This window comes from Alternaria conjuncta (genome assembly GCF_024043145.1).
Source record: "Alternaria conjuncta strain BMP 0040 chromosome Unknown scaffold_2, whole genome shotgun sequence".
Classification (NCBI taxonomy): Eukaryota; Fungi; Ascomycota; class Dothideomycetes; order Pleosporales; family Pleosporaceae; genus Alternaria; species Alternaria conjuncta.
In genome coordinates this window covers 332,413-348,479 of record NW_026250091.1, presented here as the reverse complement: position 1 = coordinate 348,479, position 16,067 = coordinate 332,413, and the positions used below count along the sequence as shown (strand labels likewise).

General features: G+C 53.7%; 4 protein-coding genes across 4 annotated transcripts; 3 read left to right on the top strand and 1 right to left on the bottom strand.

The window, feature by feature from the left end:
• Nucleotides 1-6,149: 6,149 nt before the first annotated feature.
• J4E85_001205 (uncharacterized protein) lies at nucleotides 6,150-9,675 on the top strand (the record flags this gene model as incomplete). The annotated part of the gene is made up of 3 exons (XM_051465492.1): nucleotides 6,150-6,474; nucleotides 6,537-7,694; nucleotides 8,255-9,675. 3 exons carry the CDS (start codon nucleotides 6,150-6,152, stop codon nucleotides 9,673-9,675), a joined length of 2,904 nt encoding a protein of 967 aa, XP_051330049.1.
• A 337-nt stretch (nucleotides 9,676-10,012) lies between these two features.
• On the top strand, nucleotides 10,013-11,814 carry J4E85_001204 (uncharacterized protein; the record flags this gene model as incomplete). Its single annotated transcript, XM_051465491.1, has 3 exons — nucleotides 10,013-10,228; nucleotides 10,280-11,708; nucleotides 11,759-11,814. The coding sequence occupies 3 exons, from the start codon at nucleotides 10,013-10,015 to the stop codon at nucleotides 11,812-11,814; spliced, it is 1,701 nt and encodes a 566-aa protein (XP_051330048.1).
• A 721-nt stretch (nucleotides 11,815-12,535) lies between these two features.
• On the top strand, nucleotides 12,536-13,844 carry J4E85_001203 (uncharacterized protein; the record flags this gene model as incomplete). Its single annotated transcript, XM_051465490.1, has 2 exons — nucleotides 12,536-12,682; nucleotides 12,741-13,844. The coding sequence occupies 2 exons, from the start codon at nucleotides 12,536-12,538 to the stop codon at nucleotides 13,842-13,844; spliced, it is 1,251 nt and encodes a 416-aa protein (XP_051330047.1).
• A 536-nt stretch (nucleotides 13,845-14,380) lies between these two features.
• On the bottom strand, nucleotides 14,381-15,738 carry J4E85_001202 (uncharacterized protein; the record flags this gene model as incomplete). Its single annotated transcript, XM_051465489.1, has 2 exons — nucleotides 14,381-15,542; nucleotides 15,587-15,738. The coding sequence occupies 2 exons, from the start codon at nucleotides 15,736-15,738 to the stop codon at nucleotides 14,381-14,383; spliced, it is 1,314 nt and encodes a 437-aa protein (XP_051330046.1).
• Between the last annotated feature and the right edge of the window lie 329 nt (nucleotides 15,739-16,067).

Sequence of the window (16,067 nt, the reverse complement as noted above, 5' to 3'; positions counted from 1 at the left end):
TTCTGCCTGGAAGCCTTTCCAGAATCTATAGTAAGAGCCGCGATATCAGGCGCTGACCGGTCTCCAACAGTTGCGGCTGCCGAGTGATCAGATCTGCTAACCATATTAAACGCTGATCTAGCAAATGCCTGTACAGCAGCTTGGCCTGTACTCACTTGAATTTCAGGCTTAGCTGTCGAAACTTCTCTCTTGCCTGTCGCGGAGACAAGCCTTCAAACTCGTCGCGATGGTCTATCTTGCCGTGGTCATACAGCTGGTCGGCACTCGGAAAGACGCGTCCCTCATGACCGGGGTAAGGGCACGCGTGGGCCCTGATGATTGGACTCTGAGTTTTCAGCGCCTGCGCGAATTTGGTCTGGACGAGTTCACCGGTGTCCATAATGCGGCTGAATGTTTCAGGTGTAGGATTCGCGTTCGTATTCCGATCTCCGTATTTGGCGTGGGGAGCGATGTGATCTGATTGGATGAAGTTTTGGAGCGCACATACCCACTCGTGCGCGCACACCCAGCCTCAGCGTGGACTGTATCCTGATGACCTGGACTACGCAGTCTCCAATAAGATCCGGCAAGCTTGTACACTGTCGCATACGCGTCCGATGCTCTGCGCTCAAGTTCAAGGGGTCGGACTGCGTACGTTGACGAGGTAGTGCGAGGCCTCCGGTTTGGCTAGATGCGACGTCCGGGACGACAGGGACAGCAACCTCGCGTACAACAGAACGCAGAAATAGAGGAAAAAAGCTGTTTGACGTAAGATCTCCAACTCGAAGACTGAGATTGAATCTTGGGAGTGTCCCCCAGGGTGGGCATTAACACAATATAAGATGCGGCTCTGCTGTGGTTCGCCTACTAGGCAACAAGGCAAAAGAAGGCAAACGTCCCTGGGCACCGGACATGATTTCCTGCACGCCACCGTTATACCTGCCTCAAAGGGCGTCGTCGACTTTGGTATCAACACGTCGCCTACTTGTAAGAAACCTCCTGCTCGGTTTGGTGGGCGGTCGTTGCCTACTTATGCTCGTTCCGTCTGCGGCTCTGCTGCTTGCTTTCGCCATCACCATGATGGGGGCCACATGAGCCCCACATTCTCGTCTGCTCCATCGAGGTTAGCGTTCCACATTGTGAAAGCAACCCGGAACGGCATGCCCATGCATACATACACCATCCATCCAATGAATACCTAGACACTGTCGCTTATCATCAAAAGTTCATCCATCGAATGCCGTGGGTGCCAGCGCTCCTCACATACGGCAAGGCAAGTCTTGCAACGTAGACCATAGTGTTTTCCGACTCTGCCTCACACCGGTTAACTACATGTTCCGGCGTATCTGCGTGCATGTACCGTGTAGTCCTCCATCTCGTGGAAGGCAATACCTGCGAGGCTCGCAGAGACCATACATGCGGCTGAAGCCCATGCGTTGGTCGGGTGGCTTCATTCCTCTGTGCGAATACAGCTTGCTTATTTCAGCTCATCGTCGAGAGTTCCCCTAGCCACAACACAGCCGCGAAGTCAATACTGACGCGTCTGCGACATCCTCACGCTTCAAATCTGAAGCCAACTATCCCCGCAAAAGACCTTGCGACAGTCATCGTAAGCCGAAGCCAGATAACGTACACGAGGACTGATTTGCTCAGATTTTATGAAGCGGGATGGAATTTTCGAGGCCTACGTCCTTGGTCCCACCAGAATGCAGGGTGTTGCCTTGTACATAGCAGATCTGCCGACGAACAGGGAGTGTCATCTGTTTGCCTGCGCAAGGTGTCACATGTACGCCGTGTATGTTGTATCAGTACTAATTTCCGACAGTCCGCTTGGACGACGACTCGATCATCGTGGGCGCTACAAACGCTTGCACGGGACGATACTGCTTCCACAACCGATGCGTGGCCATTATGTGCCGGGTCCCCGATTACCTACCTGGTATCAGCATAGATGCCAATGAATGGTGGCCACGCTATCGGTATTGGCCCGAAGACACACAGCGCTCATTGCGCCCTCTCACGAAACACGAGGCACAAGGCATTGCCGGCAAGCGCTTAGTGAAGGCTGCTAAGACGCGTCCTAACCTTCATATTCCCAAAGACCGGTGCGCCTCAATGCATGCCCTTTTGGTCGAAAGATATAATGCCATTACGTTCTTTTCGTCACCTATATGCATCAGGGCCCAAACACATCAAGACATGCGATTGGTCAAGTAACCAATCCCATTACCACCAACAACAATATCTTTGCCTTGGGTCTTCGCCAGCTGGTGCGGCAGAACAACAAGTCCTTCCTGGTCCGGTCAGGCATCGCTCAGGGAATAATCCAATTGTAGGTAGACGCGAATTTCACAGCGACCATTGTTGAAGTCGTTTCGTAATACCAAGAAGCACTGCGCACACGACTCTCAACCAATCAAGCGCACTATCATTGTGCTATGAGCTGTTGATCTAGGTGTATGCAATCGGGCAAACCGTGATAGCGACCTGAAACACTCATATCCTCTCCCCATACGCATGTTGGCTGACCGTACCTAGGTCAAATAGAGCACGAACCAGCATGGTCATCATCTCGCAACGGAAAACCAATTACGGTCAGGGAATTTTGATCACAAGCCATCATCACCAAGCCAGCTCCGGCATTGCCGCTGGCTGTCGTAAACTAAGCGGTATGTGCTACACCAGATCAGGCGTAGTTGCTCCTGCGCTGTCGTCTGAACATGGCCGTTACAGAAAGCATGGCGTTTTCTCTGGACCAAATCATGTCGTGTATCGACACGCGAAGCGTCTTGAAGGGACTACTCAGCATAGTGTGCTATACACTAAAGATGTGCTGATTGTGGGGTGCAAGACTACCCTCGAATGAGGACTGAATAGGCATCTCGATGGCCGCTCAATCTGCGCATAGTCAGCATGCGAAAGAAAAGCCCATATGTGCAACCAGTTGAAAATCATGGTGTTGCACACAGTCTGTTGCCTGACAAGCACAATGCCTTCTGGGCTTCGTTTCAATAAGTGTATACGCGCATTCATTATGGCTTTCAAAGGGAGTGGTACGGTTTGATGAGGGGAAACTGCACGAGCAGGCCGATCACAGGAATGTTTCATCGTTTCTGGTGTTCAATGATGCGCCCTGATCACCCCGGATTACTGGAACCTTTTCTCGTGCACGCAACACCGAGTCTAGCAACTACATATGATTAAATTTGACGCGTTTCTACGCTACGTGTGCCATCTCTGTACGTACTAATCGATGATGAACTAGGTGAACAGCTATGCAGCTGGAATCCACAGGAGAAGTCCCAGCCACGGCCGTTTCAACATAGCAGAGGCGTGTTATGTGATAGTGATGGAGCGGCTACATTGCTCCCAGCGTAGGCCAACAGTCATACAGAGCCCAGAGAACTGGGCCATCCTCGGACATGGTACGCAAGGCGGGGTAATCTGCCTACGGCAGTCCCGCGGCCCAACAACCCTCATACCCATACCGCTTATATCTGTGTTTACCGGAGCCGACCAAGTAGCAACCCATATCATGACATAATTTGTGAGCCATTGAGGCCTCTTGTTCATTGAAAGACTATTTTTCAGCCGTCGACTGCGATGCATGAGATGACGAAGTGGGCAGTCCAAGTGTATCAAGAGTCTATCAAAGGCCAATGAGCAGTTCTAGAAGGGCAACTGGAACAAGGCTGACCCAGAAATGAGTCGAAGACGCGAAGAGGGCTGAATCAGGGCCACGTTCTCACACCTGTGTATCCCTCAAGCAATAGCCCTTGCGACGCCGTTTCTCATAGAGTAACCCGGGAACATCAATCCACTTAAATTTGCCAATCCCATTTGAGTGTCCAAGAATACTGTGAAGACATGTCAAAGACAGTATACGGGGTTAGAAGCCGATGCCTACTAATTACGAGTGCGGATCGATTACCTAGGTACCTCAAAGACTAGAGCCCCACCCCGCGATGGAGCCTTGTTCTCACAAGGTCCAGAGGTCGCATATGTCGTTGTTTCTGTTGCTCGCCGGAAGGCTCCCAATCAGTTCGCAATACTTACGGACTATATTATGTGCCTGCGGGCCGATACACCTTGCATTCTGTGCCCTGCATGTCAGCCCTCAAGCCCAGTGAAGGACAAAGTGTAGATACCCTACCATAACCTGCTACTACCGGCTTGTAGCGCACTACATTGGTCGGCTGCACCCGATGCTAGTCCGCGAGGTGCAGTATGCCGTACCCTACCTTGATTCAAGAAGCAGGTAATCGAAAGATGGTACAGTCACAAAGTAAGCTTGGTTTGATCACACGCAACCTCGCACGACCTCAGGCGCGGACTTCTTGATGGATAGAATAGCGTATCGCTGATCAATGAACCCGAGGCGCGAGGGAGTGGGCCGCTTGGAATCGACTTTGGGGCAACATCGTGTATAAAGATGTTGATAAGACGTCGCAGTTCCTCTGGTCTATATTAGCTCTCCGGATACAGTCTGATGGCGGACCCCACGGTGGTGCACACCTAGGCAGCCCTAAGCTGCATTATCACCTGGATCTCCTACTTCTGAAGGTTCCTTCTGACTGATTTACCAGGAAACACCCATGGACTAAATTAAAACGAGTAAAACGAGAAGGCGACGTCGTAGCGATCGCGAAACCAGAGGTTATCGACACAAGTTGTAAGCACTAGCGTTGGGGGCTAGAAGGAGTGGTGTATACATGGCAAGGCTGAAGGACTTCGGTGTCTGTAAAGTGCGCACATATTTAGGTAGCTAAGCTATAACCTTAACTTAGAACTCGCCTTACTATGCAGAAGCAGTGGTTCGCATTGAGGCAAGCTAGGTTATTATCACATATGTCCCGGGGTCGCCTTGTGATAAGACCCTCATCCCGCATGTACTATGGATGACCTTCATGTCGTCATCTAAGATGGATCTGAGCTGCCGAGATATTTCACCCGCTGACTTCGACCGGGATGAAGCAAGTCAGTGTTGCCTTCGGTTACGCACGGTCTTTCGGAGCAAACCCCGAAACGCAGAAAGAAGCATATAAAAGGCGGCGCGAGCATGGCTACAGACGGCTGAAGAACATATCAGGCCCACTGTTTGCCGGAAAGATCACCGATCAGTTGCAGGCAACAATGCCCAACCGAGTGACATCTGACTGATGCTTACCGGGCTGAAGGCTGAGATCAGACTGGTATGCAGTGTTAAAGGTGAGTGATAACGACGGACGACACTACAGTCCTTATTTCGACGCCTCCATGCGCAGGAAGGGACTTACCAGGCAGGTGGTGTTCACCGGAAGGCGCTTAGGTATCTGAGAAAGGGGCCGGAACAGGCCTAAAGTTCAGACACTTCGACGTGAAACTGGAGCTAACCTTGGAAGCTTTCTCAGACGACCTCGGGGTTAAGACTTCTGTGCTATAACCCTCAGAGAACAGTAGGCCCCCTATGGCTTCTGACGAAGTTGACACGCGATGGTTTTACAGGAAGTAAGCTCCACGTCGCCTGAGTTCCTGCATATGCAGGACCTCTTGCTGCGATCGATGCTACCAGAGCATCATAGTTGTCTTGAGGTCGGTCACGCATCGCCAAATTCCATCTCTGGTCTCTTGTCGCTTGCAACGTTGGTTGCGATTGGAGTCTTGCAGGGTCTTTGGCAGAAAGTACCTAGGTCCAAGAACTCACTAGCCGAAGGCCAAAACTTATCAGTGAATTAGGAGATGCATATAAGAGGAATGTTGGAACGGAAGTATTGGTGTACAGCCTGGAAACTCGAGCACATGGCGTGATATTGGTTCGTGGAGAGTCGCACAGCGCAGCAATGCCGCGGAAACGGTGGTGCGATTCCAATGACATCATCGGCGTGCGACAAATGGACCCCAGGAGGCGAACTTTCAAGTTCGGGCTTGAAAACTCCACGGAACAGAGCTTTGGACATTACAAAGGCGCCTGCACATGGCGCATATATTCTTGGATGAGGCAGATGGAAACCAACATATATCCTGTACACCATATTGACACTCGGAGCCTGTGAGACGACATCGCGGCCGCACAGGTATCCGGCGAGGCGCCAAAGTACCTAGGTACTTCCCCGCCGGTCTGCAGGGTTCTCCGTGGGCGGTGCGACCAGCGTGGAGGGCACCATCGACAACCACAAAAGCCATCGCAAGCCATGTCAATATCAGAACTCACCGAGCAGCAACGAGCGACTATCGGCGATCGCGCGCGAGTATGGGAAGTCCGACGCTTCTGCCAGGTGCTGCCATCTGTCGTCAAATACGTGCGTGGTTCGGACGCTGGCCTCACGAGCAGGCCATTGGAGCCACACGGCAGATACGTCAAGAATGAACCAGACGGCGCGCTTGCTGCGTTGCTCCGTTGCGTCATCCATCAAACGGGCGCTGATCTGGCCATGGTCAGCTTGCTAGACGACCACACGCAATACTTCATCTCGGGGGCCAGTCGGGCCAACGCAGATGAAGCCAAGGTCACCTTGGGTGAGTGGAATCAACAGCATGGCGGACATACGTCAAATTCTAGCAGTGTCTAATTGGCACAGAAGACTCAACGCGATGGTACGGATGCGAGTCGGTAACTCATCACGGTGGTCTGTGCGAGCGTACCATCACGCGGCAGAATGAGCCAGGCGGGAGCATGGCACTCTACGAAGAGCTTGATATGGCTGAATTGGAGAGAACCAAACATCTCCCATTTGTTCAGGGTGATATTGCCAAGTTCAGACATTATGCTGGTGTTCCTTTGAACCCCTATGGAGGACCAAACATTGGCACTGTGTTCACGTTCAGCTCAACGCCGTCGCACGGTGGGCTCTCGGACGCCCACCGCTCGTACTTGTTTGAGACAGCGTCACACATTATTCGTCATCTGGAACAAGCAGTAGAAGCACTGGAGGGTAAGCGTGTGCTCAAGTTCAACCAAGGTGTGGCTTCTCTACTCAAGATGGGTACGAGCGCAGGACTGGCGGCTCAGCCTGCTCACAAGAATCTTTCATCAGGCGGCCATACTGAACATGAAGTTCTGGTGTCAAACCTCTATCCCGCTGCAGCTCTGCAGCTGTACCATCTTTCAGCTACATTGCTCTACGATACTTTCGAATTTGACGGAGTTCGCATCCAAGAGTTGGGCTCCTCAAGCAACAAGAACCCCATCTGGAACGGCTCCAACGTGCTAGCCGAGCATCTCGGACCAAAAGCGCACAGGCCTCAAGAACTAAGCCACAGTCTGACAAGCAGATTGCTTGAATTATTTCCACATGGGGCTGTGTTCCAATTACTCAATGACACTAGCGACATCGTTGTTGCTACGAGCGCAGACGACGTCGCTTTAGTTGAAGATACCCTCATACTCAAGGAGCTTTCGAAAACCTTCCTGCGGGCAGAGCAGATCGTCTTGATGCCACTGTGGGATGCGTTTCACGAACGTAATATCGGTGCGGTCCTCGGGTTCGCCGAGAATCAGTCAAGAGTCTATCTCGGCTCGACGGATCTTGCTTCCATTTCAGCATTCTGCACCACGATAATGACGCAAGTGCGGCGTCTCGAAGCTCAAGCTATAGACAAGATTAAATCAGACTTTCTCGGATCGATCTCACATGAAATGCGGACACCTCTTCATGGCATACTATCAAGCCTTGAGCTTTTAGCGGACACACCACACAACGCACACCAACGCGACCTGCTGGAGACGGCAAGATACAGTGGCTTGTCATTGCTCGATACTATTGAGCGCGTTCTATATTTCAGTAACATCAGTTCCGGGTCGCAAAGTGCACCTCTACCAAGATCAGACTCATCGAACGATGGGCTTCTCCGTTCGTCAAGTCTTGCACCTCATCATTCGGCAGCTTCCTCGCAAGACAAGGATACTGTAAAGCTGATGGATACCTGCGAGGACATCATTCACAGTGAAGTACACAGGTATCGCGTCAAAAAGGCTGTCCAGCCTGATTCTTCGATGCATGGTAAGTAAACTGGTGGAGGCGGTCCAAGTCCGGTCAGAGCTCATGGAATAAAGGTCTCGTCTATCATCCCATCATAACTTTCGACACGAATGCCAATCGGTCGTGCCGTCTGGTAGCCGCCGCTAGCTTTCGGGCGATCTTGACAAATCTTATAGTAAGTTGTACAGATACAAAAAGCGCATGCATGAGCCGTACTGACGTAAGAGAGAATAATGCCTTGAAGTTTGGGGAACCGACAAACTGCATTCGAGTTTCACTGGATCTCACGGACGCTACTACCAAAATATCTTGTACAGACGGCGGTAAAGGCATCTCTTCCGGCTTCATCCGCCATTCAATCTTTGACCCATTTTCTCAGGAGGATCCCATTGCAGAAGGTACTGGCCTTGGACTTTCCATTGTCAAGCAAACAGTCACTATGCTGAGTGGTGATGTGCAGATTGAGTCAAACAAGAAAGAAGGCTCTACATTCACTGTCACACTCCCATCGAGCCAGGCACTTTGTGAGGCATCAGAAGATGTGTCAGGGAGCTCAAATTCGCAGGCTGGTACTGCTGAGCTACACCAGCTTGACATGAGTCTCTTTACACCGACGCGCTGGAGATCAGGAGACTCCTTACGGGACCAGCGATGTACTGCTTTATTGTTGGGCTCACTTGCGAAGAGTCTAAGCCGGTGGTTCCACATTCGGGTCATTCCTTGGGAAAGTGCAAGCAGAGCCTCGCCGTGGCGCTTGCTTGTTGTTTTGGAGGAGGACGAAGACAGTGCACTGCGGGCTCGCGGTGGCGCATCTGACGATTACGAGCGCATCCGTCTCTGCCCTGATGTACAGACCGCTCCCAGGCAGTACTCAACGCCTTTGAAGGGTGTCGCGACAATTGCGGGTGCGGTGACTAGTTCAAAAATCCAGGATGCGCTGGCGCACTTGTATCCTAGCCAAGTCCCCCCCTCTGAGCTTCGCCACAACTCCGACCAGGAATCAGTCGCGAAAATCTATGATCAGCAACAGCCAGTAGAAGGGAGCCGCAGCCAATTACGCGGAGACGCAACCGACGAATGTCGTGCTGCGCCAACAGCATTGCTGTCCCGGTTAGAACTCGAGAGGAGCCCCCAATTAGACGGCGAGGAAAGCGGTGGGCAGCCACTGGCAATGCCAGCCGCCAGCCCAGCGGTCACTCCAGAGATGAACATGGCAGCAAGGTCTAATGGAGCCCAACCCGACCACCGAGACGTACAAGCGCATACTGAGCAAGCAGAAGAGGCGGCAGTCTGTACATCACCAGAGGCAGCTGTGGCAGAGCCTAGGCTGCTGCTGGTAGACGATAACGCTGTAAACCTCAAGGTTCTTGCCATGTATGCAAAAAAGTGTAGCAAGGCAGGTGCAACACCTGTCGGCGGTGGCCAAGAGGCCATCGATGCCTTCAAGAACGCCAACGGGTCCAGCGACGACACGGCTCCGCAACCTTTCGATCTCATTTTCCTCGACCTCTCTATGCCCGAGGTCTCGGGCTTCGAGGTTGCGAGGGAGATACGGAAGACGGAAGCGCGGTCAGGGTGTAAGAGGACGTACATATGCGCACTCACCGGGCTGGTGAGCGAAAAAGACCGCAATGCTGCGTATGCTTCGGGTGTAGATAACTACCTTGTTCGACCAACGAGGCTGCAGGACTTGCAGGGCGTCATTGAGATGTGGCGGGATAAATCAAGCGAGAAATGAAAGCTACCGTGCTGCACAGATGATGCAAGACGCAACAAGTGTCCGGCTGTGGCCAACGAAAGGGAAGCGCTAGCTGCGGCGGAGGCTCAGTGCACCCGAGAGGCCGATGGGTGGGATGTGATAATTCACTATCGCAACGTCATGACGCGAGCACTCTGTTGTTGGTAAGCTGCCGTCCGCGCTTGCACCCGACGCCGAAGATGATTACAGTCGCGCTCGTTAGCCTGGCCGTCGACTTGTAGCCATGCGCGCGGCCCCCTAGCCCAGACACGACGCTACGCAACCCCGGATCTCGACGCCCACGACGACGCCAGCTCAACCACACACAGCCCTCGCCATGGCCTCCAACACCGACGCCGCCTTCGTCGAGGACACCGACATCGAGCAGCAGCTGAGGGCGCGCGCCCATGGCTCCAAGACGCCCAGGACACCGGGCCCCGACAGCGACGACGAGGACGCGCCGCTGCTGGGTGCCTCGCCGGCTGCCAGCGGGCACGAGCAATGGGCTGGCGATGCCGACTTTCGCGGCCTTCCCTGGTGGAAGCGCCCTTCAGTACGCCCCCGCAGCCCCTCGCGTCGAGGGCGCATCGACTGACGGCAGCAGATATTCTGGCTCCTGCCTCCCTTCCTGCTCTTCACCATCGCGTTTGGCGGCATCATCGTGCCCAAGATCAACCTGATCATGGACCTCGTCTGCGAGGAGTACTACGCGACCCTAGAGACCGACCCCATATCCTCTCCCATGGACCCGGGCCAGGACCGATGCCAGAACGACGCCGTGTCCTCGCGCTCCTCCCTCTTCCTCCTGTACGCCAGCTTGTGCTCCGGCATACTCTCCGCCATCATCAGCCCAAAGATTGGCGCCCTCTCGGATCGGTACGGGCGCAAGAAGTTCATGATAGCCAACACCTGCGGCGCCCTCTTTGGCGAGGTCCTCACAATCCTGGCCGCCAAATTCCCCGACACGGTGCACGTCAACTGGATACTCGTTGGCTACTGCTTGGAGGGCGTATCGGGATCCTTCATCGTCGGCATGGCATGTGCCCACTCGTATGCCTCCGACTGCGTTGCACCACAGAAGCGAAACGTCGCCTTTTCCTACTTCCACGCTTGCTTGTTTGGCGGCATCGCCATCGGACCCGCGCTGGCAGGCTACATCATCAATGCGCGCCAGAAGTACGTTGGCAAGACCGAAGCCGTTTTGCTCATCTTCTACATGGCCCTTGGTGCCCACTTGATCTTCATTGCATTCCTTGCCTTCCTTGTCCCCGAATCGCTCAGCAAAGCACGCCAGGAAGCCGCACGTGAGAAGCGCAGAGAGGAAGTGGAACGACAGGGTCCCGCCGGCGACTTCATCAACCAGCTACGCTCTATCAACCTGTTTGGCCCGCTGAAGATTCTCTGGCCGACTGGGACTGGCACCTCGTCGGCTTTGCGCTGGAACCTGCTTCTGTTGGCCGCTACCGATACCATCATGTTTGGTGTCGCAATGGGTGCCATGAGCGTTGTCCTCGTCTACACGCGCCGCCAATTTGATTGGCATGAGCTAGAAAGCGGCCGCTTCACCACTATCGTGAACAGCTCGCGTGTTTTTGCTCTTCTAGTCATTCTGCCGATTCTGACCCGCATCTTCCGCGGGAAGAATGGGGCTGCCCGCATGCGCAGTTCAGGTTCTGACCTATTCGACCTTTCCATTATCCGTGCAGCCATCTTCTTCGACATGGCTGGCTTCCTCGGATATGCCCTTGTCCGCAAAGGCGAGCTCTTCGCACTCTCTGGCGCTATTGCTGCCATTGGCGGTATCGGTTCGCCCACTCTTGGCGCTGCATTGACCAAACATGTGCCGCAAGATCAGGTCGGTCAACTGTTAGGTGCCACGGGCTTACTTCATGCTGTTGCACGTGTGATGGGGCCCACCATCTTCAACGGTATCTACAGTGCCACTGTCGGCGCGTACAGACAAACCGTTTTCGTATGTCTTGCAGCGACTTTCGGGACTGCGTTCCTGTGCAGTTGGTTCATTCGTCCACATGGTGAGTGCTCAACCACACCTACATACCAGGCTGATTCTGACACGTTACAGTATATACAGACGGAGAGGACAAACGCGTTACACGATCAGATGAACAAGAAGCATAGCTTGCTTCTCTTCATGCTGGCGCTTCAGTCGCACTTCTTTCGGATCCTTAGATTTTCTGGACAGCAATATCCATTTTTCGCGCACGCATATGTACAGACAGCGATGGTGTTTGGATTGGCATTTTGAAACCGCCGGGTTGTCGTTAGGCTGCATATCTGTATACTTTATGTTAACGTAACGTTGAACACTTGTTCTAGCGCATATTGCACCTCGCATCGTGAGACCTTTGCCCACGGCTTGCTATCGACCAATATGTGCGTTGCTGGTGCCGCCGTATGAAAGGGTACGTCGAGACTTCAGTGTGTGCCACTCTGCCAAACTCAGCGCTGATGGGAGCCATCTTCTGAGCTCATCGGCCCAGGGAGCAGCCAACACGACTTTGCGAAATTGGAGGCAACAAATCTAGGTGTTTTTTGCGTGAAATATCTGCAGTAGCTGCCTAGGGAGTACAAGACAACGCGGAGAAGCTGTGGTGGTGGGCGCCGCAGCAGAACGAGGCTGACTAACGAACCTCGGGCCGTCAGGTACGTCAGCCTCCACGTTGCATCTTCCCGTGCCAATTGGCCATCGCGCGACCACTACAGCGTCTCCCTTTTTGTATTGCACACCTTTCCATCCGCCGCCAGTTCCGGTCTCAGCGGTCGCGATCCCGACTCAATGTCAACAGCATTCCGGTAGCACCATCACTGGACAAGCCCTCGTCAGGGCCCCGCAACCGCCATGTCGAAAGAGAACCGCGCTTTCGATACCCAGAGATTGGGTGCAGGCTACGGCTTCGAGTCGCACCCGAAGCATGCTATTGAAATGCCCCCAACTTGGGTGCTTCTCGTAGGCTTGGGCTTTCTGCTATGCGCCATGGGCTTTTGGGTACGGACACAAGCGCCTACATGACAACGTGCACGCGACTAATGACCATGAGTGACAGCTTTATATAGCATTGAACCTCCTCGCGCCCACTCCGCGACTGCCACGGCGTTCCGAGAAACAATACACGACGATACTACCCGACGGTGCACGAAGCGACCCAAAAGAACTTCCGTGCTGGCTGGACAAATGGGCAGCAGAGAAGGAAGCCGCCAAGAAACAAGCCGCGAAGGAGCCGGGAAGTAAAGTCGTCATACCGCCACAAATGCCCATCGAAGAACCGGAGCTCTTCATGAGCGTCGTGGTCCCCGCATACAACGAGGAGGAGCGGCTGGAAGGCATGTTAGAGGAGGCTGTCGACTACCTGGAGAGCCAATACGGTGATGCGCATGCTGGCGGCAAGGGTGAAGAGAGCCAGAGAGGATGGGAGATACTCGTTGTTAGCGATGGAAGCACTGACGGCACCGTCGACAAAGCGCTGGAGTTTGCAAAGGAGCACCAACTCGCCCAACACCCCAAGTCGAAGCCAGGGCCGTGGTCGAAGAACGGCGACGCCAAGGCCGCGCACTCAACACACATCCCACACGGCAGTATTCGCGTCGTCACGCTCGAAGAGAACAGAGGCAAAGGCGGCGCAGTCACGCACGGCATGCGACATGTTCGAGGCCAGTACATTGTCTTCGCCGACGCGGATGGCGCGAGTCGGTTCTCGGACCTAGCGGCTCTCGTTGAAGGCTGCCAGAGCATCGAGGACAAGCATGGGCGCGGTGTTGCCATCGGCTCCCGAGCTCATCTCGTCGGCAGCGAAGCCGTTGTTCAGCGCTCCAAACTCCGCAACTTCTTGATGCACTCGTTCCACATCCTCCTTCGCATCATGACGCCTCCGGCCACCGCACGCATCAAGGACACGCAGTGCGGCTTCAAGTTGTTTTCACGACCAGCACTTCCCTATATTGTCCCCTACATGCACTCGGAAGGCTGGATCTTCGACGTCGAGATGCTGATGCTGGCCGAGAGTGCTGACATTGCCATGATTGAGGTGGCCATCGGGTGGAAGGAGGTCATGGGTAGTAAGCTAAATGTTGTATGGGATAGTATTGGCATGGCATGGGGTCTTGCGCTATTGAGAGCTTGTTGGATAGCGGGTATTTATCAGAGGGATTAGGGTTTGTGTATATAGAATAAAGCCGCGTTACCCGCCTGTGACTGCCCTCGCATTCACTATTCTTTGATGTAATGAACTGAACGCACTTTTGTTGAAACTCACATGCTGCATTGTTTCACGTGGCTGGCCCCCACTTGCACTCTCGTTTCTTGGCCACAAAGAACAGCAACACCACATGTTTCCATGACAGACGTTGTGAGACGTAGCTTCCATGAAACCGAACTCCTGTCTGCCACCGAGGCATTCCAAGGCTGTAATCTCCCCACGTGCCCCATTACTCGGACACTGGGCTAGAGGATCTCGACACGGTGACAATCTCGACAGCCTATCGGAAGACCTGAAGTACTAGTCCATTCGCATAAAGGGCTAGGTATCGTTGCTCGATTGAGCATATGATGCTGTTCTCGTCTCTGCTCTTATCACTGTGGGATATCCGTCGCCAAATAGATCTCTACACTATGGAAGTGAAGGCGACCTCAAAGTGCTAGCACATCCTGCATGCATAGACACCATAAATGTCGTGACGCACCCTTCGCTTACTCGAAACTCGCGACCCAACCATCACCGACTCTCTCCCCTTTCGCATCTACACCACCCCAGAAGACTATGCTACTGCCCTTCTCCATGACGTCCGATCCAAACAGAGCCCTTGGGCCGGGATGCAGTTTGCCATCTTCCTCTTCCAGTTGTTTCTCCGAAGGGGTCTGTACTACCGCCTCCGCCCACGACAAGTGACCAGTATCAGCCCCCAGCGCAGATCGGATAGCATCTTTGATCTTTGCAGGGTTGATGGTGTTCTTGAGCGTCATTGATGGCTTCGCCTCCAAATCGCTTGCAGGGATCTGGAGAACCCACGTGTCGCTGAATTGGGTGACTTCGCCTGCGTGCTTTGGATCTTCTGGCTTCGTGTTGGATGTATCAGCAGAAGAGTCGCTCCGTGCGCCTAGGAGATAGATGAGGTAGTTACGGCCCCACCCAGTAGTCACCGGTATCAAGGCGCCGTCATGTCGCGCACGGGGGCCAGGCGCTAGTGGATTGGTAGGAAACGTAAAGGACTCCCATTTCCTCTCTTCACTGGAAGACGAGACGCTGATATGATGGAGCTGGCTACTCATTGGATCGGATCCAGATATCAGCCATAACTGACCATTCGCCAAGGCGGCGTTGGATGTCGCGACTGGCGCTGTTGGAAGTTGCGTCCAGTAGCGCGCAGCGATGTCGAATTGCCACAAATCCGATGCATTGTCCCCAGAGCCATCGACACCACCGAACAACACTACGTGTTGATCATGCGCGAACAGCTTCGCGTTGCGCCGCGGGCCCGGGCCAATGTCTCCAGTGTCGACATCTCCCTTGGAGGGTTGTAGAATATCCCAGCTCTTTCTGTCAGGACTGAACAGCCATACAGACGATTGCTCGTCGATGAGATCGCCAGCGTTATCACTGCCACCGTATATAGCGATGTTGCCGTGGAAAGCACAGGCTGCGTGATTCGATCTCTCCGCTGGCGTGCGGCCATCTTCGCATGTTGACAGAGCAGGAATGATGCTGTAGTCCATCTCCGGTTTACCGGAGTGCTCAAGAGTAACGGCATGCACATGGTTGCTCGCAAGAACGTTGTTCGCAGTATCGCCGCCGAAGATATAAGCCTTGTTGCCGAGCACCGTGACTGTGTGATTGGAACGCGCCAAAGAGCGTCTGGAGGTCAGTTTGACCCTATGTAGTAGCAGTGGAGTACATACGCCGAAGAGTCACCTGTTGCTGTGGCTATGCGTTTGAAAGTGACTTTGAGGGGGAGCGTGGGCTTCGAGACGATGTACGCGGCGTAACCTGCTTCTGCCGTGTGTTCTACCACTTCGGCCGCAACGTACGCGCCTGCTGCAACTTCAGCCATGGCTCTGGTGCTGATATGGTCTCGTAATATCTGACAGTGTCCGGTAATTGGGCAATAGGCTGAGAAGGCGTCGAGTATGAGAACTAGTGGCAGACGACAAGGAGGAGGCAGAGAGGGGCGAAGGCTAATGCAGGTACGCGGGTGATGACGTCAGTGGACTCCACAACGACTGCAAGTACGCAGTTGGGACATGTACTCCATGAAATGACATTGGCCTTGTGATATCTAACGCGGCTGTCATTGCCGACTGTATGAGTTGCAGATAACCAGAATGTGGTCTCATAGTCACAGCGGTGGAGGCGATGAGGTTTTCATCAGGCGCTCCTCCA